General features: G+C 41.0%; 1 protein-coding gene across 4 annotated transcripts in view; it reads left to right on the top strand.

The window, feature by feature from the left end:
- Positions 1-19,900, top strand: part of si:zfos-911d5.4 (uncharacterized) — a 22,656-nt gene extending 2,756 nt beyond the window's left edge. Inside the window, exons 1-8 of one of the 4 annotated variants that reach the window (XM_062560170.1) lie at positions 2,673-2,746; positions 2,927-3,056; positions 5,222-5,322; positions 5,904-6,052; positions 7,225-7,453; positions 7,928-8,148; positions 17,276-17,455; positions 18,743-19,900. In XM_062560170.1, the coding sequence (XP_062416154.1) occupies positions 2,728-2,746; positions 2,927-3,056; positions 5,222-5,322; positions 5,904-6,052; positions 7,225-7,453; positions 7,928-8,148; positions 17,276-17,443 (1,017 nt within the window). In that variant the 5' untranslated portion in view covers positions 2,673-2,727 and the 3' untranslated portion in view covers positions 17,444-17,455; positions 18,743-19,900. Of the gene's footprint in view, positions 1-2,136; positions 2,625-2,672; positions 2,747-2,926; positions 3,057-5,221; positions 5,323-5,903; positions 6,053-7,224; positions 7,454-7,927; positions 8,149-17,275; positions 18,709-18,742 lie in introns of those variants that run through there. The other 3 variants (XM_062560171.1, XM_037464336.2, XM_062560173.1) reach the window with 3 other exon arrangements.
- Positions 19,901-20,802: the final 902 nt, after the last annotated feature.

Below are 20,802 nucleotides of genomic sequence, written 5' to 3'. Positions count from 1 at the left end.
CAATCAACTTAGTGAGAGGGCTCTTTCTGTAATTGCCAACCATTACAATATGTGGAACAAGGGGTTCGACACTATTTTGAAAGATGATGAAATGGCATCACGGCCTCCTCTCACGTCCAGTGATAATTGAACAATTAAACTTTGGCAAAAAAAATTACCTCTTCATATGGCGCGGTTAATTACTGCGTCAGGCGAGTCACAATAAAGGCTCCGGGCTGTCAATATCAAAACTGTTTTTTATGCTTTTCACTGTTTCCACTCTCTCAGCTAGATTATTAGTTATTCAGTTTTTTGTTATAAAAAAAAGAGGATTACCTTATTATTATTCTGGATATCTCTTTTCAGCACCCATGTTTTCAGGTGAAATGGACATAATTATACAGGTTATTGAGACCTACCATTTACTTGAGGTGGCCCATCTGTAACCCCTATTAAACATCTCCATTGGACAGGATTTAAATCACCTGGTTTGATTGGGGCAGTTAAGCTCTTCATACTCTTCAGTGTAAAATGCCAAATCTCTCCAAAAGGAATGGACAAGAATCCTCTGAGAGCATATGGAGAATCTCTCACATTAATAATTTAAAGGAAACGAGCAGAAATTAGTGAGCAGAGCGTCAGCCATGTCGTGTAGCCATGTCTTCTGCAAATGAGATATTTGATTTGAAGGATTGACAATGGAAATATCACCCGTGTAAGAAAAATTACCATTTTTATTGTTCTACCGTGCGAGACACTACATCTGCTTGTACAAATTCATAACCCTATCATTCTCCAGATTATACTCACCCTTTATACTGTCTATAAAACAATAGCTGTGATGCTTATTTACTCTTCGGAGGGGACCTGGAAAGCCGGTGTAAAGTTTGTGTGAGACAAACACGTATTCATGACCATGTTTGACACCATAACCTGCTCGTCGATGGACAGTCAGAGATGAGACAGATTATGAATTTCATATCAACTCCAACCCGAAAAGGCCAAACTGGGAGCACGAGGCACATTTAATATCTAAACACAAACCAGTCATTTGCAAGTTTCAATACAAACTGATCATTTTGTTGATACGTGAAGGCAAGAGATGAAAATGATTGGAAACGTAACATGAGGCTGTGATTGTAGACAATATTAAACTGCACAAGGAAGCTTTTGTTCTCAAATTTCTGCAGCAGTTCAGCGAGTATTGCCTCTGCTTTAATTTAATATCTCGTTATTTTACTCCATTGTATGGGCTTTATTGAGGTTGCGCCTGCTTTTATCGCCCCGATCTCGACCAGAAGTGAAGGTCAGAGAAGGCAGAGTGCCTCTGTTTATTGGCTTCCATTGAGCCCATATGAGCTGATTTGGCTATACGCTCTTCATATTAAGCTCTTTCATGGTATTTTGTGATATTCCGTGTGTATTTACTGCGGAATTAAACATTCTTCAGCCCTTTTCTAATATCCTCTCAGCAGGCGCATGCAGGATGTGAGGATTCTGCAGGATACATCGAAGTGATAAGTCTACTCTTCGTACTCACATGGGTTCCCTGTAAATAACAATGGTTTTCCTTTATTTTAGTCTACCTTGGACTTCTTATTTTATCCTACAACTAGCTCAATGTCTATCCAACTTTACAGACTATTTCTCAAAACTATTTGTCTTTTGAGGCCAGTCATAGATTTTCATAGTTTGTTGAGGCACAGATTACCCCCTTCTTTTATTGTAGAAAACTGAAATGCTGTGAAATATTTAAAATTTCTTGATTCTTTTTGTCAAACACAAACCAAAAATTACTGACAAACCGGTTATAAATAGAGTTGGAATTGTATTTGTTTATATTTGCTTCAATATGATAATAAACTACAGACTTTTATTCTAAGGGGATTAAAGTTTGAATCTGAACATGTTTTTGTTTTTATATTTTCTAAGGTCACAATCAATTCCTCTGTCCTCTTACCATAGCTAGTCCAAACTTTTAATCTATTTCCTCTATGAGCAACTGAATTATATGAAAAATGCACAAATTGTTGATATGTTCTGCAGGTTTAAAACATACTCAATTAAATTGCAACTGTTCCAATTGCAATAGACATTTCTATTACTCCATGTCAACTGAGAAAACGTTGATATATGATAAAAAGCTCAGGAACAGCTGGCAGTCAGATAGTTTTCTCAGCTGCTGCAGACATATGTTATAATCATCAAGCAAGACCCAGCTCCTTCGCCACATTCATTAGGGCGCTTTTAATACCGCAGCACATTCACAAACACTTTCAGTTGGGCCACGTAAAGTATTTTTCCACTGCGGAATTTCTTCCAACAGCAACTCGTTTCCTTTAAATGTATCCCACAAACACCGCGGGGCAAAGTGACGCGCTCTGACGTCATGTCCCCATATGCGAAACATGACGCTGCAGGTGTTCCCACGTGGTGTGTTGTTGACGTCTTCCAGGAACATTGGAAGTGCGCCCTGAGGAGCACGGGGTGGTCTGGCGGTGTTGTGACACGGCGTTCCTAGGTCCAGTTACGATGCTCAACAGTCGGGAAGACACCCGGAGACATTAACGCTGCGGAAATGTCGAGCTGAATTTCCTCGTCTTCCCACCTCGAACGTCTCTTTAAGCAGCAACAGACTTCCATGAGTACGTATTGTTTGTGTTTCAGAGATCTTTTTCATTTTTTCCCCACTCACTACAGGCTCCTCTAACTCAAGTGACTTCACCAACGCTGTAAAGCCCGGTCGGGATGCTTTTGAAGCTTAAGAGTAATGCAGATCATGTTTTACATTGGCTTTGTTTCAGTAGAAACAAGTTTGATTTGCCTTGAGCCACATGTTGAGTAATGTCTAAACACCATGTTGACACCATTTTATTACTGAGGGAAAGCCAATATGTTTAAGCTATGAATGCATTTCCATCATTTAACATTTCAGTTTTTATTCCAGATAAATTCAAGATGCCTCATCTTGGAAGTCTGTTTACACAATTCCATCCCAGCTCCAAAGCCCCAGAAAGTGGTCCAGGCCAAAATCCACCTGAGACCCCAACACTACCTGACTTTGTACAACATGTCAGGTGAGCAGTGTGTCTGTGTAAAGTTCAATTCAATTCATTTTATTTTGTATAGTCCAAAATCAAGATGCCTCATCTTGGAAGTCTGATTACTTCCTAAAAATTAACTTAGTTACTTTACAGATAAAATTAACTAAGATTAAAAGTAACTAAGTTAGATTACAAGTTACTTCATTAGTAACATTCAGCAGCTGCCGACAACACCCGCTGCCTCAACATAAAAATGACATCTGGTTATGCAAACACTCACTTTATCTAGTCGAGTCGGGGGGGGGGGGGTTGCTGTGCTGCTGACGATCCAACCGGCTAACGGTATGGCTGATGGGTCGTTGACGGCGCGGCTGTCACCCGGGGGGCTGTATGCACTCCGGCGGCGCGGCGGATGTATGTCCGCTGGTACGTGTGCGCATATACAGGCAGTGACCTGGACAAGTAACTTTAATCTAATTACTGGTTTGGACATACTAACAGGTGGTCAGATTAGAGTAGCATTACTAAGTAAACCTTAGGGAGAACGTCAGAGGAGGGCGCTCTGTATGGGGCGCCGTTTGTAAAATGTTGCACGTTCTAAAATCCTGCGCAGTTTTCGTACATTTAGCTTTATCATATGAATAAAAAGAGCAGGACAATATTCACATGTCACTTTTTCAAACATTTAGAGACAAAACAACTTTATATTTAACATTTACATATAATATTTAACATTTACATTTACATTTAACATTTATTAATTAACAACTTTGTGTTACTGCCAAACATTGTACTTGGAAAAGTTGTTCAAGTTGAGCTGGTCGGTCTCTTCTGGCTTGAACAACAGATAGAGTTTAGTATCGTCTGCATAACAATTGAGGTTTATGCAGTGTTTTCTGATAACGTCGGCCAAAAGAAGCATATACAAGGTAAATAATATCGGTCCAAGCACAGAACCTTGTGGGACTCCGTGACCAACATTGGTGGTCTTCGAGCATTCACCGTTTACAAGCACAAACTGGGATCGATCCGATAAATAGGATTTAAACCAGCTTGGTGCAGTTCCTTTGATACCAATCAAATGTTCTAGTCTCTGCAGCAGGATACAATGATTGATGGTGTCAAATGCGGCACTAAGGTCCAGCAAGACAAGCAAAGAGACGAGTCCTTGGTCGGATGCGAGTAGAAGATCGTTCGTAATTTTCCCCAGTGCTGTTTCTGTGCTATGATGCACTTGAAATCCTGACTGGAAATCCTCAAACAAATCATTGTTTTGTAGAAAGTCACATAATTGATTTGAGACAGATTTGTGTGGTACATGTCCTATCAGCAAAGACAGACTCATAATATCCAGTGTAATGTCATGCTAATTAAAGCAAAAACTTCCTTAAGCAGCTTAGTCTGAATCGGATCCAAGACACAAGTAGAAGAGTTAGATTTTGAAATTGTGTAAGTCAGTTGATCAAGGTTGATGGAAGAGAAGCCATTCAAGTAGGTATCAGGGCCCACTGCTGCATCCAAGGTTCCTACATCCTTGGACGGGTCAGCGCTGGTTGGAGGCAGGAGACTATCAATTTTCTCTTTGATAGACAGAATCTTCTCATTGAAGAAGTTCATGAAGTCATTACTACTGAGGTCCACAGGAATACACGGCTCAGCGCTGAGTCGAATTGATACATATTAATGATGTGCAAACTGAACAGGCTTGCTTTGTAGTGCTGGTGAGCATCGCTGCGCAGACCACCCTGTCACCTCATCGTTTGGGTTTTACAGACCTTTCTCACTGCTCTGCTCTTACAAACTTGTTTTCCCTGAATGAAGACCACTGTACACTGAAAGGCCTAATGGCAGGCAGACAAAGTTGAAGACTTTAGCACCTAACACAGCTAGACATTTCCTTCAGGAATGGGTGGAGACTAAAGCAGAGCTAAATGGAAAGGCAATACTGCACTAGCATTAGTGTAATGGGTCGAAAGATAACTCCAACTGATTGCTAATGATGCTTTGTGTCTTTTGGTCCTGTCAACGCATTTGCTGTAGTAACTCTATAATATGTAAATGTTTATGTAGCTTATTCCACGGCTCTTTAGGGGCCAATATTAAAACAATAAACGCAGCTTCAGGAGTGTTCTTTTTGCACAAAATACCTCTTATTGACTTTTATATTCCTGTCTTTTCCGTTTGTACTTTACTCATAGGAAGCTCACCGGGATGAGAAAGGAAGACGTCTACAGCAATCTGCGTATCCGCGACCAGTTTCAAGCTGCCAAAAACGAGATCAATATTGTTATCCTCACAGGTTGGCAACCACACTAAAATGGCATTTTATGAAATATATGTAAGTAAATTGCTGAGTTGCTGGAATGGCAGTGACACACTAAAAAGTGCCATTATTAACCTGATTATTTACTTCTGTGTTTACCGTACTGTGTCAAGTTACAACTGTAGGAAAAGGGTTTATTAAAGTGTTCCTGTAGAGCCAGTATGAGCACCATCACGATTAAACTGAAGGCACCAAATGGAATTCAGTCATCCGTAGTGTTGTTTCTCTTTGTGACATGTCAAAACATCTCCATCTTCACATTTTAAGATTTTCTTTTTAACTGTTACAAACCACCAATAGTGATCACAGTATTATGTATTCCGTTATGTATTTGAGGTTTTACAATCCAAGTATTTATACATCCATAACTAGTTTAGCGGATTAATTTATTTAAAATGTTTTACATCATAATACATAGTGCTATTGTGATATTAAATGGACATTGATGGAGGATTTTTCCTTGAAGTCTTGGGTACAGAAATAAGAGTTTCTAGTGTATTCCACTTGTGTTCTGTCTCAGTAAATCTTCCCTCCTGTTTTCTTCTTTTTACCAAAAGGTCAGGGGATCTTCTGCATAGATGTAAAAGCCTGGAGAGGCACAGTGTCTGCTCACAGCCCGAACTGGCACGTGCAGGTGAAGGAAGAGGAGCAAAATCTTACCAATACGCGGATTGAGCAGATAGAAGATCCCCTCAAAGCTATCATGGTAAAAGAAAACAAAATACTGAAATAACATAATGAAAACCAAAATGTCAACTTGTCTGGCCCTCCTGTGTCCAAGGTCCAATCAGTTGTCCAGGACATTGTTTTCATTCGAACTCCAGCTGGGTGAAGAGATTCTGAGTCACCATAATTATAATTTATATGGAAATTTGAAACACTACAATAGGGCTTCCCAAACTTTCCGAGTGGCCGCTCTTCATTTGAAAGACCATAATTATGGTCAGAAAGGGGGTGAAAGCAAGCAGGTGCCTAAACACAGCTGTCACCTTATGTGCGTGGGTCTGTCAGGAGTCATTCATTTCCATCTCTATAGATGCTCAGTTTGGACTCGGAGCTCGAGAGGAGAGTCTGACGGCAAACACACACCACATTGTTTAAATAGTTCAGCTCGAATAAAGCATATTAACTTAATTATTCCATACAAAGCAGACACAGATTCACCGCCTGTATGATGTCTTTAAGTGGGTCCTTTTTCAGAAGCGGAAAAGCGTTTGAGTGACTTTCATTTAAATTAAAAAATCTGTTCAATAAAGAGGCATCCTGTGTGAACGGTAGCACTGACAAAATGTCTCTCTCTGAATAAAAAAAAAAAAAAATTGTCAATAATTCATTATCCATGTTAGCTGTTTGTGAAAAATAAACTATTTGAAGATCTACAAGCCACTTTCACTCTATGCATTTTGACATGTCGTGGCAGGGAAAACATGGGTTGATAAAATGAATTATGATCTCATTCTATTCAATGTGTCAGTATTTCAGTGAGCAGAAAACCAGAGATATAATTTGATATTAATTACATCTGTGTTCTCCCTGCAATGACTTGTCCAAATGGCTGCTGTGAAAAGAGCCCTGAACAAAAACAATATTTTTTTGCATGTTTTCTTTAAAATATACAAATGTGCTTTTTCTTAAATAGCTTTAACTTAAACAAACAAATGAAAACTCCAGAGAATTCCAGTTATCGTTTAATGAGATGAAGTAAACGACAGTCAAATGTAACCAGAAATTAAATAGCAGTTCTCAACACCGACGCATTTTGATTTGTTACTAAAAGTATCCATTGTGACTGCCATGTTCATTGTTTCCTGAACTCATGAACGTGACGAAATGATGAATCCAAAACTAACTTGAATCGCTTATTTATTTATTTTTTAGACCAAGACGGCTAACTTACGCGGCCATTTGAAGAGGAGTGGAGTGTCTGTGCACCAAAGCCTCTTCTTCCCCAGGGTGATCTTCCTTTCTCCAGACTGCCAGCTAGATGAAGAGCTGAGGAAGAGGAGGGAGCTGATCTCTCACGGCCAGACAGACAACTTCCTCAGATCTTTCAGGGGGGGCTACATGGCCTGGATATCCGATGCACTGACTCCATCCTGGCTCTCTGGTGAGCAGTTGTATAAAACATTGACACTTGGCGGTATTTTCAACCTGCAAGTGCAATTTCCAAATCACTTGTTTGAAAATAAGATCACATTACAATGGCATAAGTAATATAGGGAGGTTATATTCCCTCTCTTTTTTGGAAAGTTTAATCATCAAGGTTGTATCTATTGATTCTAGTGCAGTGGTCGACCTTATTCTCTCCTGAATTGCAACGTCCAACGTCCCTTTGAATATTACTCAGGACCTTTGTTGGATGTCATCCCACCTCTCACGCCCCTCATTCCCTAGCTTCTCTCCCTCTCTCTCTCTCTCTCTCTCTCAAACACAATTAGTACAATTAATGGTCCAAGAGTACTTAAAATGGGAGTTTAATTTGAATCACTTTGCAAATGTTTAACCTACCAAACAGGATTTAAATTAAGAAAACTTCTGACAGCAATGCTTCTCTCAATGTTTATATTTTTTTGTCCTGCAGGTCGTCTGTCATACTCGCAGATGGAGTCCGTGCGCGAGGTCCTGAGGAGGGTGGGCACGTGGGACCGGGTGAGTCTTCACTGCGGCGAGCAGCTGAAGGGAGACTTCCAGGGCTGCCAGTACATCGCCCTCGACCGCCGGGAGACGGAAACACTCGAGTTCTCCAGAGTCAAGACCCTGTCAGCTGACTCGCTGTGGGCCCTGCTGGGTCACGCACCTCAGGTCAGTCCACTGTGATGAACCCAGAAGCACGGTGTGCAAACGCCAACCGGCTCCAAATAAAAATGTAAAGCGAGAAGACCTGCGTGAATGTGAAGACCAGCAGGTGGCAGTAGTACTTTATGACATTCATTGACTCTTCAGGCATTCCCCTCTTGTTCTCTTGGAGGAACACATGTCTGATTTTGGGATGAAGGTCAGAGAACACCACAGCAACAGTTATTTGAAAACTGTAAAAGGGTCCTTAAAAAAAAAAAGTCAAACAATTTCTGTATCAACACTATATTTGGTGATAACGACATCCTTTTGGTCAACAGACATTCAAAATTGCGTGTTTACTTATTAGAAGTAAAGTAATTAGACTGAAGTGATCACTAAGAAAAATAAAATCTTAAAGAGCGTACAAGTGTGAAACATCTGACAGTTCATTACCAATTAACACCCCTAGAGTTAATTACTGCCTTAACTCTTCAGTCTTTTTATTGCGGTAAGTGATTCTGCCGGCCTGGAAGGCAACTGAATGTGAATTGGCATCATTTGAACATACTCACATTCTCTGATCTGATTGCTGGATAATTATTGTTTATACTATTAATGATTGTTGTTTCGGTGACTTTTTAAAAAAATTTTTAACTAAAATCACTCACAACCATTGAATTTTTCTTTGTTGTGCAATGGTGCTTCAATGCCACTTGTTAGAGAAATCCTCTGAATGAAGTTACACAGACAAAAGGTCAGATCTCTTAAGGTCCGGTGTGTACGGCCCCTGGTCAGCATCCATTACGGATTTCTCACCCACCCTCAGCACCAAAACACTCAGTCCGGGGTTTTCCTTTCACAATCCACTCAGGCTTTTGTCTCCCCCCCCCCCCCCCCCCCCAAACATCCAGACTGTATGTAGTCTCGCCTCCAGCTGCTGTGTATTTGATACATGACCCAACAATCATTAGACAGTCTCCAGTGGGCCCTTTTCTAGCCCAAGGGGACACACACAGTGACAACAAAATATATTATTTTCAAAGAAAAATGTGTAAATGGAGGCGTGCCCATTCCCCATACATCACCCGAGTATTAACGAGTCTATATGGTGAATATTCCGTTACCATACTTGACGTGTTCAATTACAGCAGACAGGTGCATATGTTTGTTTCCCATTTTAAGATTCCAAGCATAGAGCTGCAATAACGACAAAGAAAGTTAGAATTTGACCCTGGATTTGTACAAAACTTAACATTTGCTCTTTGGGGCTCTGATGACTGTCTCACCCACTCTTTAGAACCCCCCCTCCCGCCCTCCCTTCAAAAAAGCCTATCTTTGCTCGTGTGCAGCAGCTGCGAGGGGAAGCTTGGGGGGTGGCAAAGGAACTTGATAGCTCCCCCAGGCGTATTTTCAGAGCCCAGAAATAATGCATGCTTTTGATTTGTTACTTGTAAACACACAGGATAGAAGATCTGCGATATGAGCCACGGCTTCACTCGGGCATCTGTTTGGTTGTAAGAAGTGGCACCAGATGCACCCACCAAGCCACCGTGGAGGCACTAGGTGTGTTTTCCTGTGGCCTCAGTCGATTACTCTGCGGAGAGTGGGACGTCTTCATGTCCCCAAAGTGGAGAATGATTGAGTAGAGTGGCTGTAATTTATTAATTATGGTCTATATTCTTAGACCAAGGGTCTGGCTTCATTCAATTTGTATGGATTGAGTGGTAATTACGTTGGGTGTGTGCACGTGTGTGTGTTTGGGGGAGAGAGAGAGGGAGAGAAAGGGCTAAAGATCTATTCATGTTATAATTTAAATTGCAGGTTACTTATGTTGGTCATCTTCATGTCGTCTCCTCTTCTGAAATTGTGACTTCTTCGTACCAGTTTATATGACCCAGTTCCTCACAGAGGAGAAGAAACGGAGTCCCGTGTTGAAAATAAATAAATAAAACAAATCTCCTTACTCTCGGGCCAGCATATAGAGTGTCTAGTAATTGCATAGCTGAGAAACAACAATTGAGTTCCTGCGAGCGTAACTTGACTACTCCACCACGTCGGCTGATTAATAGAAGAGAAGCCGCCAGGCGATAGGCCACCGGTTCCCCGCCAACATCTCGGCTGACAATTGATCCGACGCCGGTCACCGTGGATACAGCTCGTCTTTCGGACCGTCTGCAGATTCCACACAGATGTAGCTCGTTAGTTGTTTTTTTCGGCATTCCCCTCCGCGTGGCCGTCTCCCGGGCAGCACGCGTCACAGGCCTGCAACGGACGGCCTGCCGTGCGCCCGGTGCTTAACACAGAAAAGGCAGAGAGGGGAGACATCAACCGCTTTGTGGTAATGAATGGAGGCACACAAAAGGCCAGGAGCTGGCCCTTTACAAAGCCCTGCAAATTCTGCTGTCTAAATAGATAGCATTGGCAGCCGTTGCAGCTTTTTGCTCTCTTTTTATGTAGAGGGGGAGGGGGGGGGGGGAGAAAGTATTTTTTCCATTAGCAGAAAATGTAGGTAGCCCCTATTTCTATTTACAAATGATGTGTTAGTCATTCACCTGTATGGCAGAATCCTTTCTATGCTGTATGAAATGTGATTATCTTAACAAATTATTATATCAACGAACGTGGCAGTGACTGTAATTACTTTAAAAGCCTGTGTACTTGTTAGTGGATGCTGTTAGACCACAGAAACAACACAGAAAGGTGTATTTTCCGTTGCCAAGATATTTAACTGCACTATATCAGATTTTCAGTCTCGTAGAGTTCAGTGTTGATCGGGTTCATCAAGAACCCAACTGGTGAAAGAATGATTTTCTGTACTAAAGAAATAAAAGAAAATGATGGGGGAAATGACTAGGATGTTCAGATTTCTGTAATTGCAGCATTGCTCTCTTCGGATAACTGAAATTGGAAATAATTTGCACAAGAGTGTGTGTGTAGGAAGCTACAGAGGAAAGCTAACCATGCAATTACACATGAGAAGGGTGCTGCAGAATCACAAGTGTCCGTAATGAACTAGTGAAGACACCAGCACTTACGCAGTGGAAGGCAATGATAAAAGCTGCCTTGTAATAGCATGTGATTAAACTTGGTAAAATCTATTTTTTTCACTTAAGCACTAAGCCACAGTGAAGAGTCCCGGGGAGAGATTCTGCATCTGTCAATTTGAAGATGACTCAATGTGTTTCCTCCAAATTCCCAACTCAGCATGTAATACCAGGCGTGTTTGAGGGCTCTTCAAGCGCGCTTTTGTTAATTTAGTTAAACATCATCCAGTAGAGTTCATGTTTTACACATTCCTACTTAACACACATGGAGATTGCGTTTCAGGAAATTTGAATATATGTTTAAAATAAAGGCCCAAGCCATAATATGCATTACAAAATAATGTCTTTGAATGTGGAATGAGCTGTGGTTGTGCAAGACACGGGTAAATCCGTAACACCCATAAATCTTGAATGTTTATTTCATCTTGGTATACAGTACAACAATATAAAAAAGTATATTCACTATTTGCACTGTACTTTTAATATGACAGTAAACTGAATATCGTATAGACGTTGGACAAAACAAGCAGTAGGACCACTTTGGGCTCTGGGGAAGCCGAGCATTTCTACACTATTCGATTGACAAAATTATTAATTAAGAAAACAATGGGCGAATTAACTGGTAATGAAATAATCATTAGTCGCAACAGTTGATATGATCATAGCCTACTAAAATGGCTCCACGTGGGCTCAATAGAGGATCCTATTTAATTATTACCCAGACCTTTGCTAGGATATATTTAATAAGACCAAAGGCTTCATTCAAGATTTTTCCTATTAATGATTCTTCGACATCATCCAATTTAGCTTCAAAAGCTAGATTTAGTATCTAATGGAGACTTTTCTTTGGTCACTGGCCAAGATGTTCATTTTAACTCGGGAAGCTCAGCTATTTGTTTTGGGGATTCAGGATATTACAGTGGTCCCCACAGTATAGCTTGTAAGATATGATCAATAGGGAGTCATGAATAATGAAGAGGCCGAGTGGAGCAGAGACACTTAATTACAGTTTCAAAAGCCATTCTCGTTAATTGAGGAGAATAAAGGTGGTGAAGTGGACTGGCAAAAATTTTATCTCTGACTTTTTATTTTATTTTATCATTATTAAATAGAAAGACCGCCGGTGAAATCTAAAAAAAACCCGCCTCTTGGTAATCGTCCAGTTCCTCGCTGTTTTCTCATAATGACGCATTTCTATATTCGACATTTAATACGGTAGTTTATTTTGCCTGCACAGTTCATTTCCTCTGACCACCTGTGAGCAGACTATCGTTCTTTTAATATGAAGGCTAATACGCTGCATATCCAGACATTGTGTGGCCGCTCTGTGTGCAGCATATACAGTATGTAATTGACAGCCTTGCCATCTGTTACTGTTATGTGAAATTATGGATAAGCTAGTTAACAGACACTTTGGCCCATTGTCTGTTGTTTTGATAATCACCCTTAATAACGGACGGCATCAATATGGTCTTTAAACTTGATTTGGGAGTTAATGGAGTCAGATGGGGGCAGTCAGTGTATGCTCCGGGGGGTAATGCTGTTAGAGATGTTCGTAAAGAGCAAATTAAATCAGTCATAGATTGTGCCCCCTACAAGTCAGCCAGACAACCAGACCCATTGAGGAGAAAAAGGAGGGGGATTCATATTTTAACCTCTCACAGAAAATGCACTTATGTGGATGGAAATAAAGTCAGAGCCGGGTGAATGGATGTAAATGGTTATTGCCGACAGTCTAATGGCTTCCTGTTAGCTGAGGCAGGTTGGTTGGAAGCAGAGAAGTAACTATTCAGTACTCAACCAGCAATGTTTTTTCGCTCATCAGTTTAGACAATTGTGTTTGTTGACGTGGTCGGTCACGTCACCAAAGTTTCGGCATCTTAATGGATGGTCCACATCTGAAGCTGTTTGAGTGTTTTGTACAGGAAGTGTTTTCTCAGACAAGAAGTTATTGGACTCTTACTTTTCTGGGAATTAATTTACACTTTTAGTGCTAAAATGCATTGTTGATAAATTCAATTAATGAACCCATGCGTTGTTTTTTGAAGAAACTCACTTGTTGCAGACCCATAAACATAGGGATTTCCTGCTTTTCTCTCCACATCTGGAGCTGCTGCTGTTGATCCGGCACCCGTGTTCATTCACACCTCTCTCAGCAGGTTGTTAATGTAGTCAGCCAGTGAGCCAGACCACAGTAGTGTTTACCTAATTGCCTCATTAAACACACCCAAAACCACCCCAGCTCCCTCTCGGTAGCTCCAATCGCTTCTGGCGCGACGACAGAGACGTTTGACGTGCCAGAGGTGTGTTCCCCGGTGTTCCTCCCCACCTGCGCCTGGTGAGACACGGTCCAGAACAGAGAGCGCGCCGTCTGAAGCCGGTGTGGCGTTACGCTTACTCAGAGTTCAGCTGAAACACTGCACGCATTGCTCCAGGTAACGGCCCCCGCTGACTGATACCCCGCTGGGATTCTTTGGCTCTATCAGCAGGGGGAATCTGAACTTTATGAATGGCAATACGCACAGGTGTTGACACGTCCCTATACCTAATTACGCAGTTCTTAGCATTATTGAGGTTCGCCAGACCTCTGATCGCAAATAATTGATTTTATAATTAAATAATTAGATACGTGTGGAGTCCCAATGCAAAGAGAAGTGTAGTGGTTTTATTTTTTCATTTAAAAAATAGTCATTTTGTGACTTCCAAATGATTGAGAACCGCGGACATCCCTACAGGTAGAAGATGAGCAAACCAGCGAGGAGACGTTAGAAGGGACTGTGGTCTGGAGTTTAAGAGGGCAAAAGGTGAACCAGAGGCAGGATTTATGACTGTTAGCAGACGGTAAATAAGAAGACGACGAAGTTTGTCTCGTTGAAATGTGAGGAGTGATGTCATTCACACCACTCCCCCGACACACCGAAAGTGAGAGGCGGATCAGGGGTAGACTCCGTTAGGTGAGCTTTTAGCCCTTTGTGTGACACCCAACCTTAGCCCCAAGGGACCTGTCCTCCCCATTAAGTGTCACACACACATTCAGGCCTGTCTGTGCTTGAAATGGTAATGATTCTGGTGCACTTGTGGACATTTCACAGTCAAAAGCGAGACATTATTGTCCCCAACTATTGATCTTTTGTCAGGTTGATGCATGTGCAGATGTGACTGCTACCCTTTAGCATGCAGTTTGCACAAATACATATTTTTTAATATAAGCAGCTCCTTTACACTTTGTTATTCTGCTGTAATTTAGATAGACTCTTGGCTTAAGTGGCTGAGAGGTTAACGCGCAGTGACAGTTACTGTACCTGACACACACACACACACACACACGCTCTCTGCTCAACCAGAGCTGGCGGGCCACCTTCGACCACACACAACTCTCTGCTGCACGCTTCCTTGTGTGGCGCAACACAACCAAACCCAGCAGTTGATCACATCACCTTAGCTTCCTCTGATTTCAAATGATAGGCAACAGTACTTTCCTGTAGCGTTTCGTATTGGCATTCTATGTTTTGATAAAAACATCTAAGTTTAATTGTGCGGTTCACAGTGAATATGTTGGTATATAATACATTATTTTAGCCCAACCTATTCTGTCGCCTGCATGTTTTGTTGGTATATTCCCAATAATATTTTAATATTTGATGTTGATTTATGAAATAAAATATATTATCTTTGGAAAAGCTTCAAAGAATGCCTTTTTTATTTTGATTCCTTATCGTTTTCTAATAATAACTTTCAGGATTGCTGTAAACAGTTTGAGTTTTGAGAATTACACATCCGTGTAAACTAACTACAGCATGCATTATGTAATTGTAGACAAATAAGATTCCAAATAACAAATCCAAAATGATCTTGCAATTTGATGGCATTCTGCCCTTTGGTCATCAATTAATCTTTGTACAAAAACATGACATCTTCAGACAGGATTTAGATGCTGTCCAAAAGCGGATCAAGATATAGATGCAGATTTCAGAACATTTTTGTTGAATTGAAATAATAAGATTGTTCAGCTTTTTATGGAGGTAAATGCTTCACGATGCTTTCCCAGATGGGCAGTATGTGTGCTTCACAGCCTCTCGTGCTGTTCTGGCTATACGTGAATATTTTTTCTTCTCCTGTCGCGGTTTTAATGTGATGCAAAAACAGTATTGTGTCTGTGCCACAAAGACGGAAGCACTCAACTTTACTTCCATTGAGCGAGTTGATTGCAGATTACCAACTATTAGGTTTGTGTATGATTTGATAGAATAATTCCTTTGTGGTGTCTTTGTGTTGGTTTATGTGTCTCCCTGCCACCAGCTGTCATGACCACATTTTTTTATGCATTCTAAATTAAAAGACACTCATTCTGAAGTGTCTGATGCTATTGTATTACAAGCCATGTGGCATTCGGCCGTGGCTCCGTCGCTGCAATATAAGACACCATTTTTTTCCCCCGCGTTTTCCCTGTTTTAATGTGCAGTAATAAGTAAGTAAATGGTGGAAAGATGTGTCTGAAATGGCACCGGCCTTTGTTGCAGATAATTAGGTTAGCAGCAAGAGTGCGCAGGTGTTGAGGGTGTGCTGTGTGCTCGTGTTGTGTTATCAACTTGCTCATATTCGTAGGCCGTCAGGGGTGTCGCACTTCCCATCAGCCCCAAAGCTCACCAACCTCTTCACTATTAAAATGATCACTTTCAATAGCAGACAAAGGAAAGAGGGAACATATCTAGTGCAGGGTATTCTCCCCACCTCTAATGCTTATCTGCCTTTTGATGTCGGTGTAATAAAAGGCCTATTGGGCTCCCACAATGACCTGCAAAATGGACAAGGGCCGATATACTGGGCTCTGACTGTCGCTACCATTAACTAAAAGGCCCAGACATTATGGAGAGCCGGGGATGAAAGAACATGGAGAAAAAAAATAATAATTGAAAAATTGCCTAATGCTAAAGTGAAAGAAAATGGAACTGTGAAAAGGCACTGTAATATTCTGTTATGCCCTGTAAATGCAGCCAAACAAGAGATGCAGCGAGGCATTCTTTTTGATATGGATGTGGTTCAATTACCTGCATGTCTAAATCTAGTTAAGGCTTCTATTGTCAGGCTCAAACATAGCAGCTGGTATTGATGTAATGTTAAAGCGTATTATGGCCTACAACCTACAGAAAAATCAAGAGAGGTGTCTCAATGTGAGATATGGAGGGGAATTTAAAAAAGCCCAGAGTGAGAACAAGGTTAATTTAATATTTATTCTGTTTCAGAAAGTCATTTGGATCCCTGTTCCAAAATCCTTTCACAAAAATCCTGCAGGGTTGTGAAAAATATTCCTTTTTTGGAAAACTCTATTTCAGTGGATGACTAATTGGTTCCTAAGGGGGATCTTTATTAAACCATTATCTTCCAATAAAAGGGAGGAGACATTTGTTTTACCCTGTAATATATTTAGTAGAAAACTAGACACACGTTCAAAACGTTAATGGACCCTCAAATAAACAATAATCATTGATTAACTTTGTCCAAAATTCAACAGAATTGAAAAATATTTTTGCTTATAATTGTAATCATTTAGTTTGAGGAAATAAGGTTAAAAATGAGTTCACAATAGGCAGACCCAGACTGAATCTGGTTAAAAGTTTTTTTGCATAATATCGCAAAGATTACATTTAAATTAAAAAATGTAGATGCTACAATCCAAAATGTTGTGACTATAATGGTGCTGAATCAACAGTAATTAAAATACTCCTGTGATGTCGTGGATGCCTCGGCATAATTTATCTCAAATCAATATTAGTTCAAAATAACCAGTTCAAACTAGTTTAAAATGAACCTCAAGATTGACTGCTGTTTTAATTTGATCCACTATCAGAGCCCATGATTAGTGTTTATTCTGATCTTCAACCCGCAAACCCACAGACAAAGCAACAGCTTGTCCACGTAGAGGTCAAATGTGAAAGTCATGAGCACCTGCTTTGCCCCAGGCCGAGGTCCAGAGGTCGCCTCTTGGATCGTGACCCCAGCAAGAGCCTTGAAATCAGCCGAGAACAGCACCTTGCTCTTTCAACTGCTTCTGTATGACAATTCACTTTATGATCTTAATGATGACTCATCTCTGTGCCACTCTGCAGGTGACTGTTAAAATGTACAAGCGTGGATCCCAGGGCTGGCTGGGTAAATCCCTGAACGCCACCATCACCATCCCCTCCAACACCGATGTGATCTTCAGGATCAGCGGGGAGGACAAAGATGCCAAAATCCCAGCAAACACCATTCACAGCATCTTACTGAGCAACTGACGGCGCGTGTGTGTAGGTGTGCGTGTGTGTGTGTGTGAGTCAATGACTGGGCAACCAAGGTGGCTCCTGCGGGGAGAGAAAGCATTCTTATTTACAATTATTCAGATCCCCAATAAAAGGAAACTCCTAATTCAGCTTTTTACTGAGTGCTTTTTACTATACAGTGTTTGTAATTTGTCATATTGTACTAAAGACACAAGTTATGAATGTCTTTAAGTGAGCATCTATTCGAAAGATCCCCTATTCCATCAGTGGCAAAATTATGTTGATACAAATGGTGTCAGACAATTAGGCTGATTAACTTTCTCTTGTTTTGAATGTCTAGGGCTGGCCCACACTTTACACCAGCCATTAACTAATCATTATGCAAGCTCGTTGTGTCACGTCTGTTCCTGAGTGAAGTGTTTCACGCGTTAATTGTGGCAGTTCAAAGCTGGTGGCCTCCACCGGTTCGATTACTGCCTCCGTGGGTTTAATGTGCAGTGATTTACGGCCTGTTTACAAAGTGCAACTCTGAGGTGTTTTATTAATATGCTCCATCGCACGGAGGAGATGATAACAAATCAAAGAGCGCACAGGCGCAACCACCCGCTGCCAATGATAACTGTCGGAGTCACTTTCCCTCAGCTGCCAGGCATGCAGGCCCGCGCTAACAGCTAGCAATTGTATTTTCTTTGCCTGGCAGTGGCCAAAATGAAGTTATTTACATGGAGATATCAGTGCCTTTAGCTTAATGCAATAGAAGGAGCTCTCTGTGTTGATGGTATCTCTTTGCATGGCATCTTTCTACCTGAAACATCATTACACCGTACTCAGGCCCCTCACGTTTTTCAAATGTCTGTTTACGGTTTTACCTGAGGGACAGACTGGACTAACAGTACCGTTGCATTTGTAAGTGCACGTTTTCTACACTGGTTGTTTTCGGATATTTGTCGACGCTGCTTGAATGTCAAAGGGTTCTGATGAGTTTATTGCCTTTGCTTATAGAAACATATTTGCAAAATCTAATTTCAAATGATGATCCTCGGGAACTGTTTTCTCCACTACCCTTTACAAACAACATGATCAAATCTGGGATGAGAAGGGTTGTGAGACATCACTTTTGGTTTTTCTGTTTTTGTTCTTAACTTCAAGCACTTTCAAGCCAACTCGATTGTTAACGAAACCCTTGAGTTGATTGATTAAAGCACGGTTTAATGTGGTATCTGCAAGTGATTTTTATGTCTATATGTATTTGCACAAGTATCCTAATAAAATAATATTTGATGATTTACTGCTTGTTCATTCATTCATTCATAGTCACTTGTCACTGGCCCTGGAGGTTTCTTCAAAGCATCCTTTGGAAGACGGAGGGCATCCATCAACAGCCGTCTCGGCTCTTTGAAAGCATGCAGCTCATCTCCCGTGCGGTAAAAGTCTGGATATTAGGAATGGATGACCGACCACAGGGACAAAGAGAACTCTGTTGGGCAGCGCGCTGGCGAGAAGGAGGGGAAGCAGGGCGGAAATGGACATGGAGATCAGACCAGAACATTGTGCGACAAGGTAACAAGGTAAAGTGATCCCAGGCTGCAATTCCTCTGGAAACTGAATCAATGAGGGTTCTGTTAAAATGGAAGTTCTCCCGCAAATTGAGTTTAGGTGAATCTATAGCACAATACAATCAGTTGTAAATACGTTTTCCTTTGCAGTAAACATGTGCTTCATGTATTATCCAGCTGTTCTTACCATCTGTAGGTGACATGTTTTGACATATAGAAAGACTTCCAGGAAGTGATGAAGTAACCCTGCAACAAGACCAGGTGTCCAACTTTGACCTTTCGCTGTTCGGCCTGTCGGGTCAGGGGACTGGTTTGACCTTTCCTATGTACAGGACGTGCAACTGTAGAGCAGCCGGGACATAAAGGATAGATCCCTCTCAAATGACAAATGCGAAAGAACGAGCCACTATAGCCTCAACCACAGCCATGGAGATCCTGCACCACAGTGCGGCATTCATACGGGTCAGTACTCAAGGACATAACTGTTTATTCCCCCCTTTAAAATGGTTTGAAAGCACTTCCTTTTCACCAGCTTGAATGCAGATGCAGTCTGTTTAAAAATTGTTTGACCGTATTATGTGAGCCCCCATCCTGTGCAATTTTGCTTCTTCAGCTTGACTAGCTCAAAGGTTCTGATCAGACGGAGGTCAATGCACTCTTTTTAACTGTAATATTGTCTGAGATGCAAGCCTGTTTCATCTGTAAAGGGCCCTAGAGATGAGATTGTGTTGTACCAAGAGTCTAAGCTCCCAGGAAAAGCTGTGTTTACTGTAAGTGGGGGAACAGTTAGCAATGACTCTTGTCATTGACTGTTGTGCCCTTACACAAACAGTAAAATTCACTGGAACTTTGAGTGCATTAATATCCAGCATCACCTTGCATTTCTTGTATTCTGTAATAAAAGCACCTAACGCGGCTTCAGGTTTTACAAATGTATTTCTCCATATTTGAACTTTAACATTGTTATTGCAAATTCAAAGGGGAAAGTATGTTCATTTTCTAGATGTTCTAGGTATCCGGACAAAGGGAAAGCTTTGGTTCCAGCATAGATGTGGACCAGACATGTGACTACTTTTAGTACTAGTCATCTACTAGTACAATACAAAATGGTAACTGTATTTGTCATGGTGCAAACAACTGTCGCAATGGTAAATATTAAAAATAGCTGGTTCCGCTCTCACCATCCTGCTACGTTGAAGGGGAATCTCTGTCCTACTCCTATTTTAAGACTATGGGTATGACATGCTCACAATGACAATACTAAGATGCAAACATTTTCCAATTAGCATGAACACAGGCTGAAATTTACAATTTGTCCAGCAGGACCCCTGAAAGAGATCTGAATGTCCCCATAAATAATAGCGTGTCAATTCATACGATAGTTGGAAAAACACAGAAAAGAATATATATATATATATATAGAGAGAGAGAGAGAGAGAGAGAGAGAGTAAGCTAAAGGATGGTTAGGGGACCACCAAAAGCATTTAATAGGATGTCACATGTGCACCCTGAATGTCTACCAGATGGCTTTACATCAAGGGGTCAAACACAAAACAAGTTGGAACCACCATCATAATAGTGCTACGGCTGTATAAACTGCTTTGAATGTCACATCTGTGAAAATACATACAGTAACTGAATTACTCCTGAAAAAGCAAATAAGCAGAAAGACCTTTCTTAGCACCATGTGTTCATATAAAGCTGGTGAATCAGAGGGTTAAGAGTGCTCTTTTTTTTAAGCACTTCATGACCGGATAAAGTGTAATTGTGGTGAAAACATAACTACCAGCTACATTTTGCAGGCTTTCATACAACTTC

This window comes from Pungitius pungitius, chromosome 21 (genome assembly GCF_949316345.1).
Source record: "Pungitius pungitius chromosome 21, fPunPun2.1, whole genome shotgun sequence".
Taxonomy (NCBI): Eukaryota; Metazoa; Chordata; class Actinopteri; order Perciformes; family Gasterosteidae; genus Pungitius; species Pungitius pungitius.
The sequence above is the reverse complement of the archived record's forward strand: the minus strand, read 5'-3'. Positions and strand labels throughout refer to the sequence as shown.